At 54.6% G+C, this 17,500-nt stretch overlaps 1 protein-coding gene across 13 annotated transcripts in view; it reads left to right on the top strand.

Moving 5' to 3' along the window:
• EBF3 (EBF transcription factor 3) overlaps window positions 1–17,500 on the top strand; it is a 113,911-nt gene that overhangs the window by 63,055 nt on the left and 33,356 nt on the right. For 8 of the 13 annotated variants that reach the window (XM_036335686.1, XM_036335690.1, XM_036335683.1 and 5 more), the window contains exons 7-8: window positions 11,776–11,857; window positions 15,167–15,311. In XM_036335686.1, coding sequence (XP_036191579.1) covers window positions 11,776–11,857; window positions 15,167–15,311 — 227 coding nt within the window. The remainder of the gene's footprint in view (window positions 1–11,775; window positions 11,858–15,166; window positions 15,312–17,500) is intronic. The other 5 variants (XM_036335681.1, XM_036335685.1, XM_036335692.1 and 2 more) reach the window with 1 other exon arrangement.

Raw genomic sequence — 17,500 nt, 5'->3', positions numbered from 1 at the left:
CCTCACGTTTGGATTCCCTCCGGGCCTTGCGGGTCCTGGGTGGTGACGGTGTCTCTGCCTGCCCTGTGATTGCAGCAAGGCCGGTCGGCGCTGGCGGAGCCGGGTGTCGCGACCCCGCAGGCCACCGGCCAGGAGCGCTTGTACGGCAGCCCCGACGCACGCCTGCCGCAGGTCCCCGCATGTTAATTTAAGGTGCTGTGTCTGCACTACAAGACGGACGCCACGAGCATTTTGATGAAGGACTTTCTACATGAAAAGGCTGCCTGACCCCGGCTGCGTGTGCGGTGAGGTGGCCGGGCAGGCAGGGGCGCCCACGCTGTGGTCTCGGTTACGGGAGCAATTAACGAGGCTTTTTGCTCTCGGGGAAGTCAGGGCTCCTCATAACCAAAAAGAAAAAAGAGCACCGAAGCTGCTTTTGCTCATGTTCCCTCTGATGTCAGGAGCGGGGCCAGAGCGCGGGGTCCGAGTCCCGGCGCTGTCAGCCGTGGCGCTGGCCTTGCGCTCACCATGCGGCTGCCGTGGGCACTTTCTGAACATGTGACGGAGCCACGGAAAGGAAGGAGCACGGCCCATTTTTTTTTCCTTTAAACAGGATATTCTGCACGTAATTCCTCCTGGTGGCTGCCCTCAGTTCCTTTAACACCAGCCCCAGTGAAGGCTGAGGCTGTCTAGGCATTAAACACCGAGTGAAGGCCTCGCCTGGCTTCCCCTACCACGTGCCTAAAGGAAAATATCTGTGACACTCACTGGCCTGTGTTGCTGGCATTTCGCAGCGGGGGCTGCGGAGGTCATGAGTGGGTGTGGACAGAGCCCCTGACCAGGAATCCTGAGGGCAGAGGAGCCAGAGAGTGAGATGGGACACCCACTGGAAGGAGGGGTGGGTCCCAAGTTTGCAGAAGGAGCTGAGTCCTGGTGGCACCGGGGTGACTGCCTGCGCCCCCTCCACGCTGCGGGAGAAGCCCTCTAGTGGGCAGGAGTGGCACTGCGTGCCTCTCTGTCATCAGCACCAACCTTTTCCCTGTGGACCTGGGGCTCAGTGTGCACCCGCCCCAGCAGGAAGGCTGGGAAGCAGGCAGAGGGGGTTTCGGGCTTCCTTGTGGGCCCCGAACACAGCGATGGGAACAGGCTGTCTGCCATGGGCCAGGGCTGGACAGCGAGCAGAGGTGACATGCCGTGTCCTTGGCCAAGAGCAGACGGGAGCTTCCGGAGGATGCTGGCTGCCTTGGCGGAGGGGATGGTGCTGGTTCTGTCAGGTGATCCCCCTGGAAAGTTTCTGTGGCCTGGAGGCCCTGCCCCCTCCCTCCTGGGCTGCAGGGAGGCGGGGGGCCCTCTTCTGGTCCACTTTCCCTGTTGTCACTCCCCTGGCCCACGCCGTGCCATCTGTGGAGTCCCGTGTACTCTGCGCACACTGGGGTTTTGATAATTCTCTACTTTTTTTTTTTTTTTTTTTTTTGGTAATTGCAGAATCATAAAATATTTTAATTTCAAGGTTAGCAATTTTCTCTTGCATACTTAATTTATAATTAGCTGGTGTATAAACCTGTTCTGCGAATATAATTTTACTGTTGCCAAATGTTCCTCATGAATAATTAAGGGCCAATCCCTATTTATCAAATTATTAATATACCTAATAGCCTTGTTTTCATAACCAATGCGCTGGCGCTGGATTTAAAGGAACCCTCTCGGAGGGATCGGGTGCTGGTTCCCACCGCGCCCGGGGCCCGCGCCGGTGCCTGCACAGAGGGACGCTTGTGCTGCGCTGATGTCACGGCCCCCGGCCTTCTTTCCGCCACAAAAGCCCAGGTATCAGTAGCTGGACAAACACAATGGCCATTCACCAGTGGGCCTGGCCTCCGCGGCCCCGCGAACAATGTTGTTGTTTGTTCTAGCAATTCACCAGGAGCATTTTTGGAGGAAATGTAACAGATGAAACCATCCTTTCAGCCTTTAAGAAATCTCTTTGGCATAATCCTACCTTTCTCAGTCGTGTCCGCTGCTCAGAGTGAGGAAAGCAGCTCTTTCCTGGGAGCCTGGACAGAAGAAGCCACTGTCCCGCCCTCCGGTCGGCTGAGCTGGGCCATAGAAGTCAGATTCAGGCCCAGAGACGGAGGAAGAGCCTAGAACGTGCTTCTGTTTGGAAGGAAAGTGAGAAATCACGCCGTGTGTGTGTGTGTGTGTGTGTGTGTGTGTGTGTGTGTGTAACGTGCCGAGGTTCCCCCGGCCCCTCCTCCCGTCAGCCCCCCAGTTTCACGGAGGACGACAGAACTGTTCCTTCTCCTCCACTTGGAGTCAGAGCTTCGCTCCCCCACAGCACCACGCGGCTTGCACTGATTAGTGGTCTGAGCCACCGGAACAGTAAGCAGAGGCCGATGCTGGTTGGGAAGGACGCATTGAAAAGCAAACTTGTGAGGCGTACCACCATGAGATGCTGCGTGGCCTCTGTGCCCCCCGAGGGGCGTTCCCCGGCACAGGGCCTCTATCAGGAGTGTGGGGTGCCTGGCCGGCAGCTTGGGGGTGTGCTGTTGCCGCTGGCCGGCTCCTCGTCCCCACCCCAACCCCGGACGGGGGCAGGGGCCCTGCTCCTCTCTCCTTGGGGCTGGCATGTGCGAGCCCACTCGCCATGTGTGTGCGACTCCATGTGTATGATTCATTCCAGAGCAGTTTTAGTCCTCATAAAATATTCATTTTGGTTGTGCAGGGCCCTGTAATTGCCATCTCTCACCCTGAATTATTTATACCTTGCACAGACTGACAAAGCTTTGCCATGCGGCCCGAGATGAATCAGAAACACGGATCTTTGCTGCCAACAGCATTATAGTCTCACAAAATATGGCACCGGCGTCATCCGGGGCCGCCTCATCTCTAAATCCAGCTTTTCTTGATTTGACATTTTCTTTACTCTTCCATTGTCTTAGTCAGGCAGAAAGGTTGCCTCTTACCTCGGAGCAGCAACCTCTCCTGCCTGCATCACAGCCGCTGCGCTTCAGAGGGCTAATGTATCTTTATTGCCCTCACTTTTTTATGCTCAGTAACAAGGCAGTGCTCGGGCTCGCTTTAGAGCCATATATTATACATTAGCGATAAAATGATGCAAATAGTCCTGAATCCTCTTCAAACAGATAGTGGGGATCGGCCTGGTTCTCGCTGCTTGTCACAAACACAGAAAATAAGAGGTGACTTGCCAAGTTGGGCCGAGACGCCCGCCCCCCGCTGCGGGCTGTGCGCAGGCCCGGGAGGGGGTCCCAGGTGGGGCCGAGACTGGTCTGGGCTTCTCTGTGGCTGGAGGAGGCACTTGGGCCCCCACACTCAGCACCCAGGATGCAGCCATTCTCACGCAGCCTCCTCCCGGCCCTGGGCCTCCCCTGCCTCTCCTCTGCTGCGGGCGCTGACTGGGTTTCCTGGGCTGCTCTCCCGGCACCAGGGCGCCTCCCTCATGGCGGGCGGGGACAGTGTGCACTCTTTCTGTCCCCTCCCCCACTCTCTGGAGGATGGGCACGTAGACGAGGAACGTTTAGGAAAACCGCAGTAACACGAAGGAGAGCCCAGCTCCTCTGTAAACCTTGCAAAACTAGCAAGGAAAGTGGCCCAGCTCCCGAGGTGGGAGCGTGCGTGTCTGAGCCGAGACAATGAGAACCGGCCGCCGTCCCAGGGAAGCGTCTCCGTGTGCAGAAGGCTCCAGAAGAGCGACGCGGAGGACTGTTCACAGGCGGCGGCGTGGGGAGCCCGGCCAGGCCTGCGGGTTCTCACACCTCGGCCCGGCCCCGAGCCACGGAAAGGGATTAATTTATGGCCCCGGCTCATCAGCACGGGGCGGCCAGGAGAGGAGCGCGGTGCTGTTCCGGGTAATGGATGACCCGGACACACATTTCTCTTGTATTTGTTGACACGCAGGAGTAATGAAGTTAAAGCTTCGCACACATGTGCCCCCTCATTAAGCTGCATTACCTGCATTAAAACTAATAATTGCCACTCAGAGCTGGGCTCCCATTAATCATTTATAATGTTTTAATAAGTTTTTAATCAGGACCTAAAAGGCTAGAGAGGCGACGTCGGCAGGTTCGACACCGGTGTCCTCCGTGGGTGTGCGGGCTTGATTTAAAATGGGATTTTTTTTATTATTAATAATTCAACCCGCAAAGATGATCGTTCCTCCTGAAGCGAGGGGGCGTGCGTGGGGAAGCTGTGCCTCTGAGCAAGAAAAGATCTTTTCCACTTGAAAATTGGGGGCGGGGGGTGGGGTGGGGAGGGGAAAGAAAACCACACACAAAAAAAGTCCCGTTGGTTTTGGGAATGATCTCGGTTGCCCACAGAAATCAGAACAGCCGGGAGAGCGTGGCCGGTTCACGCCCCTAGAGTCGCGCGCACGCGTGGGGCGGGAGAGGTCTGCCCCCCCGAAGTTCGGATAAGCAGAGGGGCGTAATCTCTGTGCGCAAAGTCTCCGAAAGTCCCACCCACCCCTGGCGCTGGCAACAAGTCACGGGGGCATCTGCTGTGAGCCAAGTGATGCTGGCATTTTTCTTAAGTAGGAGCTTCATGATCAGAGCTGGCAAATAGAGGAGCCGTGTCCAGAGGGAGCGAGGGAGCGGTTTTAATGAGCCCGCAGCGAGAGACAAAATACAGGCTGACTGACAGCGCGAATGATCTGCTGGGGAAATGATGTCAGGGCTGCGGCGCCCATTAGAAATAGAGGAGTAGGTGGGGGGGGGGGGCGCGAGACAGGCACTTGAAACGGGAGCCCGGTGTAAACACGGCACGTCACTCGCCGCTGTGTTGTGCAGTTGACTTCTTTTACACAGATAACCTTATCAAAACTATCGCGCCGCATCAGAACCTTCCAGAAAACACTGGCATCCTGACAGCGGCCGGGGCGGCGGGCGGCGCGCGGAGCTCTGGGAGGCAGCGCTTGCCTTCCCAGGGCCTAGCTGGGCTTTACTTTATCTGCACACATTAAAACCACCCGGAAAAGTTTAATGCAAGTCATACAAATTTCCCCAACAGGAGGGCTCGGCGGGCTCCGTGCTCGGCGGGGGCTGCGGAACCGGCCGGCGAAGCTATTAAATCCCATCAGATCTCCTTGGCATCATTTTAATGAGAATCATCGCGAAAGAACAAGATCGTGGTATCTATAAGAGCCTCTTGACAGCCGCGGCTGAAATTGTGATGAAAAGAGAAACCATTATAGCACCAGCTTCGCGATAAGGCCCTTTGGAGGGACGGCGGGGGCCTGGCGTGGCTCCCGACCGTGAAGGGTTAATTTTCTAAACCTAATAATGTTCGATAGTGAGGTATTTGTCAGGAGATAAAGAAGTGATAGAATCTGGGAAGTGGGTCCCTGGGCGATTGTAGTACAAATATTGTTAATGCGGTGCGGTTACTCCGGCGAAGGGAAGTAAAATAGCTCCCGTCCACCGGAGACCGGCCCCGCGGCGGCCGAGCAGCCCTCCAGACAAAGGCCAGCCGGCGCTGAACCGAGAGTCAAGCCGTGGATATTTCCCAATCCTCCGACGTCTACAGTGACATGCTGGGCGGCGTGCGTGCCGGGGGACGGCGCCCACGGAGCCCCGGGACCCGCCGTGGGGAGCCAGGCCTCTTAGCCCTCTCTCCCGGGGAGGGGGCCCCCCTCACCAAGGACATCTGGGCCCAGCTGTAAAATTCAATACTGTCACCCCCTGCCCCCTCCGTGATGACGTCATGTAGGCACCAGTATATGAGACTCATAACTTGAAATGTACAAGAATTTAATAAGTCTGGTGTTAAAGCAATTTGTCATGGCATATTTGAAGAATAAATCAGACTAATGGGGCAGATTTTCCTCCCGTCTGGCATGGAGGCACGTGAGCCCCATGGTAGCTAATGGCAGGAGTGGGAGCCGGAGAGAGAGGCCTGACATTAAGACCCTCGCATTTTGGAAATCCGATCCGTATTGACCTGTGTCCTATCTCGGTGCGCAGATCTGATGTCAGCAGAATGTAGTCTTGTGTAGCAACTGCTCATTACAGGTTCTGTGAAGGGAGCCCTGTCTCCCGGCCCCACCACCCGATCGGCTAGGATTGCTCAGTAATCAATACGGCAGCGACTGATGGCCGGCGCGCACGCACCGCAGCTGCGGCCACGCTCTCAGGGACTTCCCAGTAATTAGCAGGGACTTCGAGGAAGCACTCCGCCGGTCACTTTCTTATCAGCCAGAGAAAAGTCTCTTAAAGGCTCTGTCTTTCCGTTCGACTCTTTAACTGTTTCCTGCCAAGAGCACAGTCCCACGCAGATAGAGCTGCGGCCCAGGCACCCCAGGAGGACCCTGGGCCGTCTTCCTGCTCCTCTCTCGTGGGGGAGCGGGTGGGGGAGGGACTTTTCTCCTGTGCTAGGACTGAAGCCAGAGGGACATAACTAGAAATGAACCATGTCCACGTGACCGGCTCGGTGGTATGGAATGCGTTCGCAAGGTTGTGCAATCTCCACACCATCTACTTCCAGGCGGTCTGTCACCCCAAAGGTGAACCCGTGGAGCTGTGGCTGCCCGTCCCCCTCCCCCAGCCCCCGGCACCCGTGGGGACGTCTACGCCTGCCTCTTCTGGTTGGTTGTCCACACTCACATTTTCTTGCGAGGGTGGTCAGGTGTTAACACACTCTCTGGGCACTGCGTTCCGGATTCAGTAGCTGGAACAGTGGGGGCTGCATCTGGGACGGGGTCTCCCCAGTTTGCGGGGACCTCCGCAAGCCGTCAGCGCCACAGTCCGCACGCGAGCGCCTGGGGGTGTTGATTGATGACACGGAGGCCCATCCGTTGCCCCGTTAGTTTGCTGCTTATTGAGGGCTCTGCCTTACGATGGACAAGTGGGCTGTCCCCCATTGAAGACCCCCCTGCTTCTCGTTGTCGACTCGGATTCCCAGATTTCCCATAATTGAGGCCCCGAGAGAAGGCCAGCTGCTAGGCCTGAGGCTGGAGTTCGGGGCGGGTGGCGTCTGGGGGAACCTGGGCTCCTTCCTCAGGGTGGCATTTAAACCTGTGCTAAGGTGGCCGCTAGGAATGCCCGCTCCTGTCTTCACGGGACCCCTCAGGGTCCCACCTTGCAACACGCTGTCACTCACATCTTCAAGCACCGGCAACACCGAGCCTGGAACAGACTAAAAAGGAACAATTAAAAATTAAAAACATGCCCTAGTCAGTTTGGCTCAGTGGGTAGAGCGTCGGCCTGTGGACTGAAGGGTCCCAGCTTGGATTCCGGTCAAGGGCACATACTTGGGTTGCAGGCTCAATCCCCAGTAGGGGGCGTGCAGGAGGCAGCCGATCCATGATTCTCTCTCATCATTGATGTTTCTCTCTCTTCCTCTCCCTCCCCCTCCCTCTCTGAAATCAATAAAAATACATTTTTTTTTTTTTTTTAAAAAGAGAAACAGTCCCCACACATAGGGTTCCTGAGACGCTGAGAGTAGGTGATGCAGGAGGCCACCAAGGGGACGCCCAGCATTTCTAAGGAGACCATCTATTTCTCCTTTGACCAGAGGGGAAGCAGTCGTTATGACGTGATTAGTGGCTTCAGTTGGGTGAAAAGCAGCAGTCACGGGGCCGGTGGTGCGGGCGAGGGCTATTCATTACCCACCACTCGCCCGCAACGGAATTTTGTCAGCGACCTGGCCACTGGTAAGTGGCGGCTTTTGCTGAACGTGGGCAAGTTCTTCTCCGTTAGGGAAGCAGGCGGGAGAGGAGAGGTGTCAGCTGACATGCGTGTCCTCACTTTTCTCTGACAAACCAAATTCATTCCTTACGTAATTGATAACGGCCTTGGCCAATTACTTCACACATTACAATACACAGCGGCCCCCTTTGCAGGTTCTGCAGGGCTGTAATTAGCTATGCTAATATCCCCTTTATTGGCCCTAATATTGCTCAACACCTTTTGCCATCCTGGAACCCGCGAGAGCCCCATGGCCTGTCAGGACCACTGATTATTGAGAAGGATGGCTTTAATCAAACATAATTGCAGTTAATTTTTCTCTCCTGCTCTCGGTTGCCAGCGTCTAATGCCACGGACTCCTTGATATTCCATTAAATTACAATTAAACGGCCTCCTTTGTTTCCGAGCGTCCTGACCCACGCCACAAAGTTCTGGAGAGGCGTGCGGGAGCGCCGTTTGGTCCTAATTGCCGGCGCGCTCACAGAGGGCCAATTTGCACAATACCCATGTAGAATTTAAACAGTTCATAACGTAATGGATATTACACAGGAGCCTCACACTACAATTAAAATGATTTTCATCAGATAGAGAGGCTCTGGTTAATCAGCTTCATAAAAGTAAATATAAATGAACTAATTCATGGCTTAAACACACAGAGAGGGAGCCCACTTCGGGGTTAGTTACTGCGGCGGGGGCTCGCCCCGCGGGGTGGGGTGGCCGGAGCGGCCCACGTCCGACGCCCCAGCCCGTTACCCGGCGTCGGCCCCGGGGTCCGCCATGGAGAGCGCCCCTCGGCGCGGGCGTTGTCCGAGCGGATGCTGACACGGAGGCCACTGGGAGCCCACTCTTACGTTGCTTCGGCGGGCACAGCTGTGGCCACGGCGCAGTTGGGAGCAACTGAGTCCCGTCCCTGCAGAAGGGACGCCAGGCCTGCGACTTTCTAGGTCGCACGGAAGGTCCCAGGTGCTGACCTCAGCGCGCAGAGGCCCCGTGTCCGTGTCCATAGGCTGCTCCTGAGTGAGAGGGACATCCCCCGAAACCCGCTCTTCTCAGAGCCAATGAGGTCGCCCGGGTGGCATTCTCCCCTCATCCCGAACCCACAGGAGGAGGAAGCCGGATTCCAGGAGTGGCGACGTCACACCTTCCCCACTTCTAACCGCGCCGAGGACTTCCCAGGGTTGAGCAGGTCGATTCCGAGCAGAATATTACAGGGGAGTTTGCCCTGTGCCCGGCGTGGCCGCCTCCCGCCTGCCTGGGAGAAACAAGTAAATAAAGCCCATATTTCAAGCTTGATTTACTCCGGTACCTACTGTGAAAGATGACGACTCTTTAGGGAAATAAAGACAGGGTCAGGGAATTAGTGTACATAATGGTCATTTTGATGATGGGCCAACAGCTGCAACAGGAAACGCACTGTACACAATTAAGCGTAATGTACTAATGACAGGTTAGGATTTTTATCGCCCCGGCCATCGAGCAGCCAGCCCGCGCTGAGCCGTAATAAAGAGTTTATTGGTGTGCACGCCAAAGATTTCCTGACATTGGAAAGATTTTTCCTTTCTTAACAAGAGGATTAAGTCCTTTGTGTCCCGGCCTCGGGAAGGGAGATATGTAAAGTGATGTTCAGATGTTTCTTAGGGAAAAAAGCCCATTCGGGGGCCGTTGAGTCCAGAATGACCTCCCCCGTCGGGCCTTCCGTGGCCTCACCCCCTCCCCAAACATCGTCCCAGTGAGTCTCACCGGGCACTTCCAGTCGTGTGTCCGTGTGCGCGGACACAACTGGGCCGCCCGCCTCCTGGAGGCTCCGTTGAATCCCCGAGTTCACCGTGACCAAGACGAGTCAGCACAGGGCTCCCCTCCTCCCGGCCGAAGCTGCCCCTGTCTGTCCCTGCACATGTTGTCCTTGACTTGGTGTGTGCCCTTGGGACCGGAATTCTTCAAGGGACCCTGCTTCCCCGGGCCACACACTCCAGACCCCTCCCAAGTCCTTACGTCGGGAGGCGCTGCGATAGGAGCCCATCCCAGACAAGTGTGTGTGAGCGCACCTGCTCCCGAGTCGACCCTGGAGGGTACCCAGCCCTGACTCGGTTGGGCTACTTTCTGCACCGGAGGACAGTGGAGGCCCCGCTGGGCCTCGTGCCGAGCGAGGCAGAGGCTGGCCAGGCGACCTCCAAGCCTCACGGAGGCTCAGGGGTGAACCGGCTGAAAAGACTTGGAGGAACTGAAGCAGCTCCTGGGGAGGGGGTCTTTCCCGGCACAAAGGGTGCTCCCGGAGCCGGCTCCGCAGGATGAGCCGCCTCTCCGGCAGGCGCCTGCTCCGGAGATTAGCCGGCTGGTAATGGGCGGCATAATTGCACCGCGCGGCTGTCCCCGAAGTGAAAACCTAATTGCCTGAGAGGACGATAACTTTGTGCCGCCCTCACCTTGTTAGGCCCCTTCTGATGCAGTTCAAGTGCGGAGTGGCCGCAGGTGCGCCCAATTTACCTCGCCGCCGCGCGTGGCGCTTAATTGCGGCGGCTGTTAGGAAAAATTGGTGGGTGGAATTTCAAGTGACTGGCTGTGCTGATGGCAGATGGTGTTCCGAGGCACCGCGAGCTAACGTGGAGGTGAGGTGAGTTAATAAAAGATGTAAATTCCGGCCTGAAATAGCGAGGCTGCGCCATATGTAAGGACGTTTAATTAAGTGGCCACCGCTCTCCCGCCATCCATCGGCGTTCCTCCTGCTGGGACGGAACGGCGCCCGGGGTCTGCTGGGCCCGGAGCAGGGGCGGACCTCGGCCTGTGGAGGCTTCTCATTTTCGGGTGTGATGCGTGTCCACAAAGAACCGTGAGCCTCAGGTTGGTTCAGGGAAGCCATGTGAAACCCTCTAGGAATGCACGTCCTCACGTAGGGCAGGTGGTATTCGGAGAGAAGCTGGAGAAGGTGCTTGTGTCGCCTTGTTGGACAGGATGCTCAGACACCCGCAGTGAGCTCCCCTGGCCGTGGCCTTCTCCAGGTGAGGCCCCAGGGGCGCAGGGACAAGACCCCGCTGTCCCCGGGGTTGGTGTGGCAGCCAGGCTCCCATGCCTGTCCTGTGAGCCGGAGCATCCGCGACTGTCACTGACCTATGTGTAGGGACGGGGAGGACAACATGATGATGTTGCTGTCACAGCAGCTCAACGCGCTGTCAGGACCTTAGTCTTCCTGCCTCTCAGCGCAAGGGCAGGGCTCGGCGAGAGCTAAGGAGCTTGGGCTGGCCCCGGACAGTGCCCGCTTCCTCTGCTCTGTCACTGTCCTGTCAAGGGTCGTTGATGACTCCCTTAAAGACACACGGACCTTTCACAGACGTCATGGTCATCCCCCAAACAACACCCCCAATCGTTTTTTCTTAAGAGTTGTACCTATTGTAAGTTCAAAAATGCATCTTGGCCCACGTGGTTATGGCTCCGTTGGTTGGAGTGTCATCCTGTACATGGAAGGTTGTGGGTTCATTTCCTGATCAGAGCACATACCTGGGTTGAGGGTTTGGTCCTGGTCAGAGCATATACGGGGAGATGACTGATCGATGCTTCTCTCTCACATCAATGTTTCTCTCTCTCTCTCTCTCTCAAATCAATGATCATGTCCTTGGGTGCATTTCAAAAAGCATCTTGAAAAGTGCGTTTATGTAGGTGGTGATGTCTTCTGGGGTTAGGGCTGCCGGAGAGAGTGTGGCAGGCCCAGTGAAATTTGAATTTCAGATACAGAAAGAATAATTTTTCAGGATAGCATACCTCTCCTGAAGACATTATTGTTTATCCAAAATTCAAGTGTAATTAGGCGTACTGGGGTTTTATTTGCTGACACTGGCGGTCCCCTCTGGGCTGGAAGGGTCCCTAACAGCTCACGGCCAGTGGTCAAAGATCTAGGCGAGAGACGGCCACCAGTATCAGTCACCGTTGTTCTAATAAAACTCGGAACCCCATCATGTCCAACGGAAATCACTACTTTCAGGTGAAGTTCTTCCATGCTGGCTGTCAGCAGGGCAGCCCCCACCACGCCCCGTGCACCTGTGTCTTTCAAAAAGTGTTCGTCTGTTGTCTGATAACCCTAACAATTATCCTTTTTTTTGTATTTTTGTAGATTCTTTCTAAAGTTTTTCCTCAAGTGCAATCAGAACTGTTTGAAGAATGCAGGCAACCCTCGAGATATGCGGAGATTCCAGGTACACCCTTGTCCAAGACCCGCGGGCCACGGTCCCAACTGCTAAGATGAAGTGTGAATTCTCTGATGTTGCAGCTGTTCAGAAAACGATCGTTAGTTCTCAAGGGTGTGGGAGTAAACCAAAACCCTCAAGTCAAATGCTTTAAACACAATCAGGCGTCTTCAGGATGCCGGGTGCATTGCGTCTGTCCATCCATCCATCCATCCATCCATCCATCCATCCATTCATGGCCCAAGAGGCACTGCACACATGACCCATGCTTGTGCCCTGATGACCAGGCAAGCTCTAGGGCGGCACCTGGATGTCCAGGCGTCAGTTATCAGAGCTGTAGGTTAACTTGGGGTCCTGCTTGCATGCGGCCATGGTGAATCTCAGGGGTGTGATTGAAAGGGACTGTTTTAATTTTTTCACATAGAGTTCTCTTAACATTAGCATCTAAACCAGCCTGTTTCTCTGTTGTACGTGGCTGTTCATGCTCGAGTGACTGGCATTGGGAGCCCGTGTGGGAGATCTTTTAGGAATCAATTGGTTGGTTGATTTTTCCTGAGGGAGAGGGGTCCACTCAAAACCTGCCCTCCCCACCTGTGGGATGCTGGCCTCTGCAAACGTCAGCCATTTCCTGGCTCAGCTTCCCTCCCCAGGCCTGGCGTGTCCTTGCCTCCTCAGCTCCTTGCCTGGTTCCTGGACTGCTCCTGGGCCCGGCTGGCTCACCCCCTGATTTGCTTCGAGGACTTCACCCCAAGGAGAGAGGAGGAGAGCTGGTTGCCTTCGGGGATAAATGATGAGCCAGGCCCCAGTTCTCTTGTCTTTGTTTGTGGAGGATTAGGAGGTGACTTCAGGGTGAAGGGTGCTCTGCCTACAGGATGGATTATTTTGCTGATTTTAGTTATAAAACATCTTCGGGGCTGGGTCCCACACACCCTGCCGCTGGTCCCTGGACCAATCAGAGAAGAAGTTGGCAGCAACTACAGATGTCCACTAGATCGGATGAGTTCACCATCAGATTGCTCACAGTGTTTTTGGAAATTTAGCTGGTGCTTTAGCATTTTAGCAGAACGGGAAGTCTGTCCTTTCAGCCAACTAGCCAATCAGAGACGGGAGCGTGGGCTCGCCCCATCAGGCTCCGGAGCTGGGACAGTGTCTCTCACCAACAGTGGGGCCCGCCTCCGTCTGTCGCGCCCAGGGCCCCGCAGGTGCGGGTGATCCCTCTGAGCAGAGTGGAGCTCACCCCTGAGCCAGTCCCAGGTGCAGCCCGCGCTGCAGGGGAGACTTCCTCTGTCTCTGGCTAATCTCCCCGCCTTGCGGGGGTTTCACTGGACTTACCAGGGGTCAGTCTCACGCCGTGTTTCCACCCGGTCTCAGCACCTCGGCCCCTTCCTGTAGGACCGCGGGCTGGGCCCAGGCCGAGGAGCGAACCCCCGCTTGTCTGTGCTCTCTGTGCCGAACGGCACTCCTCCCGCGGTGACGGACCTGTATGTGGCTGACAGCAGGACGGTGCCCTTCGATTGATTTTTACGTTTCTTGTTTCTTTCACATGCCAGGTCTAGTCACTTTAAAAGGGTCCAGGCTGTGTCTCAGTGTTGGTTGTGGGTCTTTGCATCCTCCTCTGGTAGTGTGTGGGGGCGGGGCCTGGCAGACAGGCCAAGGAGGTGGCACAGACTCCTCTCTACCCGGGCTGTGCAGGGTGCTGCCCTCTGGGCAGCAGAGAAGACACTGAGAGATCTGACCCTGGGCCTGGGGACACTGATGGTGGGTGGCACCTTTCAAGGCTCAGAGGGGCCTGATATTGGGGAGACTCCCACAGTCTTGGTGATGCCCACCGGGGAGGGAATTGTCAGGGAGGGCACCCCAGGGAGGGAGCTTTGGGGGTACAGTGCTCCCTGCCTTGCTTCAGTCTTCTTGTGGGGCCTGAGAGCTTTATAAAATCTGTTACTAACCATGCATTCATGTATAGGTATGTAGTTTTGGCCTTTTTTTAACCCTCAAACATGATTTTTTAAAATCAGTTTTTCCCTAATAGTTTTTTAAAGAGCAGTTTTAGGCTTATAGGAAATTTCACAAGAGTATGGAGAATTTCCATCTGCCTACCCCTAGGAACCCCTCCCTCAGTTTCCCTGATTAGTAAGGTCTTGCCTTGTGTGGTATGTTTGCTACGTCAGAGGAACCGATGTTGATACATTGCATTGACTAAGGGTCACTGTAGCTTTGGCTTCTCACAGTCATTTACAGGGCGTGTTCTGATGTGTGCAGACCGATGGGGAAGGTGGACATGGACGTGAGTCCCTCTGGTTCCCTGCTCACCTGCTCAAGCCCAGAGTTTCTGTGGGGTGTGGTTCTCCAGGTGGTGCTAGCCCCCAGCACTGCCCACATGTGGCAAAGAGCCAGGCTCCTTGCCCCCCAAATCCAGGCTCAGCCCTAGGAGTCCTGCTGCAAGGCATCATCCCCAGACTGCACCTGGGCCCGTGTTTGCCGTCCCAGCTGCTCTGGAAATAATGTACCACACAGACCCACCTCTGGGATGCTGGTCACAGGTCACCTGAGAAGGCTCTCTGGTTCCCCACCTCCTCCTGCAAGAGTTCCTTCTTCACGTCCTCTGAGAGTAAGAGGCCCTTCCCTGGCCACCCTCTGACCTGGACTTAAGATGGGAGTGTCTCACCCCAACAAGAGGGCATTGCTGGGCAGGCCAGGTCCTGGCCATCCTGGCCATGTATTTGAGAAAGGATACTTACTCTGGGCTGAGAACACGCTCACTATTCCTATTCAACTCGGCCTTTTCAGATGCAAACACGCTCACTACCAGATGGTCCCCTGTGATTGTGAAACTGACCCCAGCGTTCGCTGGGAGGATGCGGGCAGTAGGACCGCTCTTGATTTATGAAGCCTTTTTTGGCAAAGGAACCCTCAGCACTCTTCAAGGAGGACTGTCTCAAGTGAACTAATTTTAATTAGATAAACTCTCCAATCAATATGTGAACAGATCAATCAAAACAGCAGCTTTAAAATGAGTGGCCAGAGGGGTGTTTCTGAAGCTAATGGCTAGAAGAATATTTCTCTGAATTGAATGCACTTGTTAGCATAATAGGAGATTAAACTGTAATTAGGGTAGCAGGTTTTCAAGAGCTTCAATCCCGAGTCAAAACAAAACCAAACAAAACCAAACCACCCACCCACCCCCATGAGCCAAAGAACGCTGTGACGCCCTCAGCCTGGAGACGCTCCTGGCACCAGCCTGGGCTGAGGGCTCCGCTCCCTGAAGGGGGCAGCGCTCTCCTCACCGGCTCCAGTTTCAAATCTACTTCGTCTTCGCAGGTTGTTGTGTCTACCACAGTCAACGTGGACGGCCACGTGCTGGCCGTGTCCGACAACATGTTTGTGCACAACAACTCCAAACACGGGCGGCGGGCGCGCCGCCTCGACCCGTCAGAAGGTACGGCCCCTTCTTATCTGGAAAATGGTAGGCACATGTTACATGTCTCTTTTTATTTGCAATGCTTCTTTTTCTTTGCACCATCCTTTATGTTGATTCATGTTGAGTTACTGTCCCCACCCGCCACCCCTCGCAGGTCAGGCCTACCCCCTCATGCCCGGCCGGGCCTGGTGTGTCCCAGAGGGGCCTGGCCCCTCCCTCCTTGCCCTTAAAGCCTCTCCAGTCCCCTCACCCACTACGGCCTTCACTGTATTGGTTTGTTTCCAAGCTTTCTTTTGCTTAGAGTTTTCCTTGGAGTTTTAATTTGTTTGGTTTTATTTTGGCTTGTCATAAGCCCCCATCCGGAAGTTCATCCCCACAGACTTGGTGCATGTTTTGGTGGGTGGTTACATCCTGGCCCCATCAGCCCAGGATGGAGTCCAGGGCCATATCTTCCCCTGGATGGGTGGATGGATGAATGGAAGATGGATGATGGATGGATGATGAGTGGATGGATGGATGGATGGATGGAAGATAGATTGATGGATGGATGGATGGATGAATGGAAGATGGGTGGATGGATGGAAGATGGATGGATGGATGGAAGATGGATGGATGAATGGAAAATGGATGATGGATGGATGATGAGTGGATGGATGGATGGATGGATGGAAGATGGATGGATGGATGGAAGATGGATGGATGGATGATGGATGATGGATGGATGGATGGATGGATGAATGGAAGATGGGTGGATGGATGGAAGATGAGTGGATGGTTGGAAGATGGATAGATGGATGGAAGGTAGATGATGGATAGATGATGGGTGGATGGATGGATGAATGGTAGATGGATGGATAGATGGATGGATGGAAGATGGATGGATGGAAGATGGATGAATGGAAGATGGATGATGGATGGATGATGAGTGGATGGATGGATGGAAGATGGATGGATGGATGGATGATGGATGATGGATGGATGGATGGATGGATGGAAGATGGGTGGATGGATGGAAGATGAGTGGATGGTTGGAAGATGGATAGATGGATGGAAGGTAGATGATGGATAGATGATGGGTGTATGGATGGATGAATGGTAGATGGATGGATAGATGGATGGATGGATGGAAGATGGATGGATGGATGGAAGATGGATGATGGATAGATGATGGGTGGATGGATAGATGATGGATGGAAGATGGATGGATGATGAATGGATGGAGAGAGGGGGGTGATCACCCATGGGGGCAGGGTGGAGTGGGTGAGAAAAAATAGCCAAATGCTTCCACTTGATTTTTTGCTTTGCTTGTTGAAAGAGACTAACTGGTAAGAGAGACAGGCAGGGACAAGTGCTCTTGGGCAACGAGTCAGAACTCAGAAGCTCTGACACCATGGCCTTTGCCAAGCCCCTCACTCACGTACTGCGGTGCCTGTGGGTTGAAACCTTTTGACCAATGTGAACTGTTGAGAAAGTAATGTGAGTTTTTTTTTTTTTTTAAAGTGAATTGTAAACAAAACAGCAAAATTCAATTCTTTAGAGTAGCGGTTCTCAACCTGTGGGTCGCGACCCCTTTGGCGGTCGAACAACCCTTTCACAGGGGTTGCCTAAGACCATCCTGCATAGCAGATATTTACATTACGATTCATAACAGTAGCGACATCACAGTTATGAAGTAGCAACGAAAATAATTTTATGGTTGGGTCACAACATGAGGAACTGTATGTAAAGAGCCAGAAGGTTGAGAACCACTGCTTTAGAGCAAAGAGCCCGTCAGGCCGAGGGGCTGTAGGGAGGTCCTCCCTCCCGAGGTCTGCAGGTCGGGAGCTGTACTCAGCAGCAGACACATGCCAGGGAAACGCACGGAGCACATGCAGATGGTCCGAGTGAACGTGATCCAGGCGTGAGCACTGGAGGACAGTTTATGAATCTGCTGTGGTCCACAAAAATAAACTCATTTGTTTTTCTACATTAATGACTAAGGTGTAAGAGAACAAAAATATAATAATTAAAGGTCGCCTTGGGCGCCAGAGTCATTAGCATCTGTGACGCACTGTTTATCTCCTTCCTGTGCGCTGAAGGTAGGTGTGTGTTTTGCCTAGCAACCATCACTAATGAGGCTCACAATTAAGGAGGTTGAATCCCCGTCCTCCGTCCCCGCTTCCCCAGAGAGCCCGAGCCCGCCACGCGATAGGTTCGAGGAGGCCCCTCAGCCCTCTGGTGTTAGGTTGTCGTCT

The sequence above is a fragment of the Myotis myotis genome, unplaced genomic scaffold (assembly GCF_014108235.1).
Source record: "Myotis myotis isolate mMyoMyo1 unplaced genomic scaffold, mMyoMyo1.p scaffold_m19_p_15, whole genome shotgun sequence".
NCBI classification, from domain to species: Eukaryota; Metazoa; Chordata; class Mammalia; order Chiroptera; family Vespertilionidae; genus Myotis; species Myotis myotis.
This window is presented reverse-complemented; position numbering and strand designations above follow the sequence as displayed.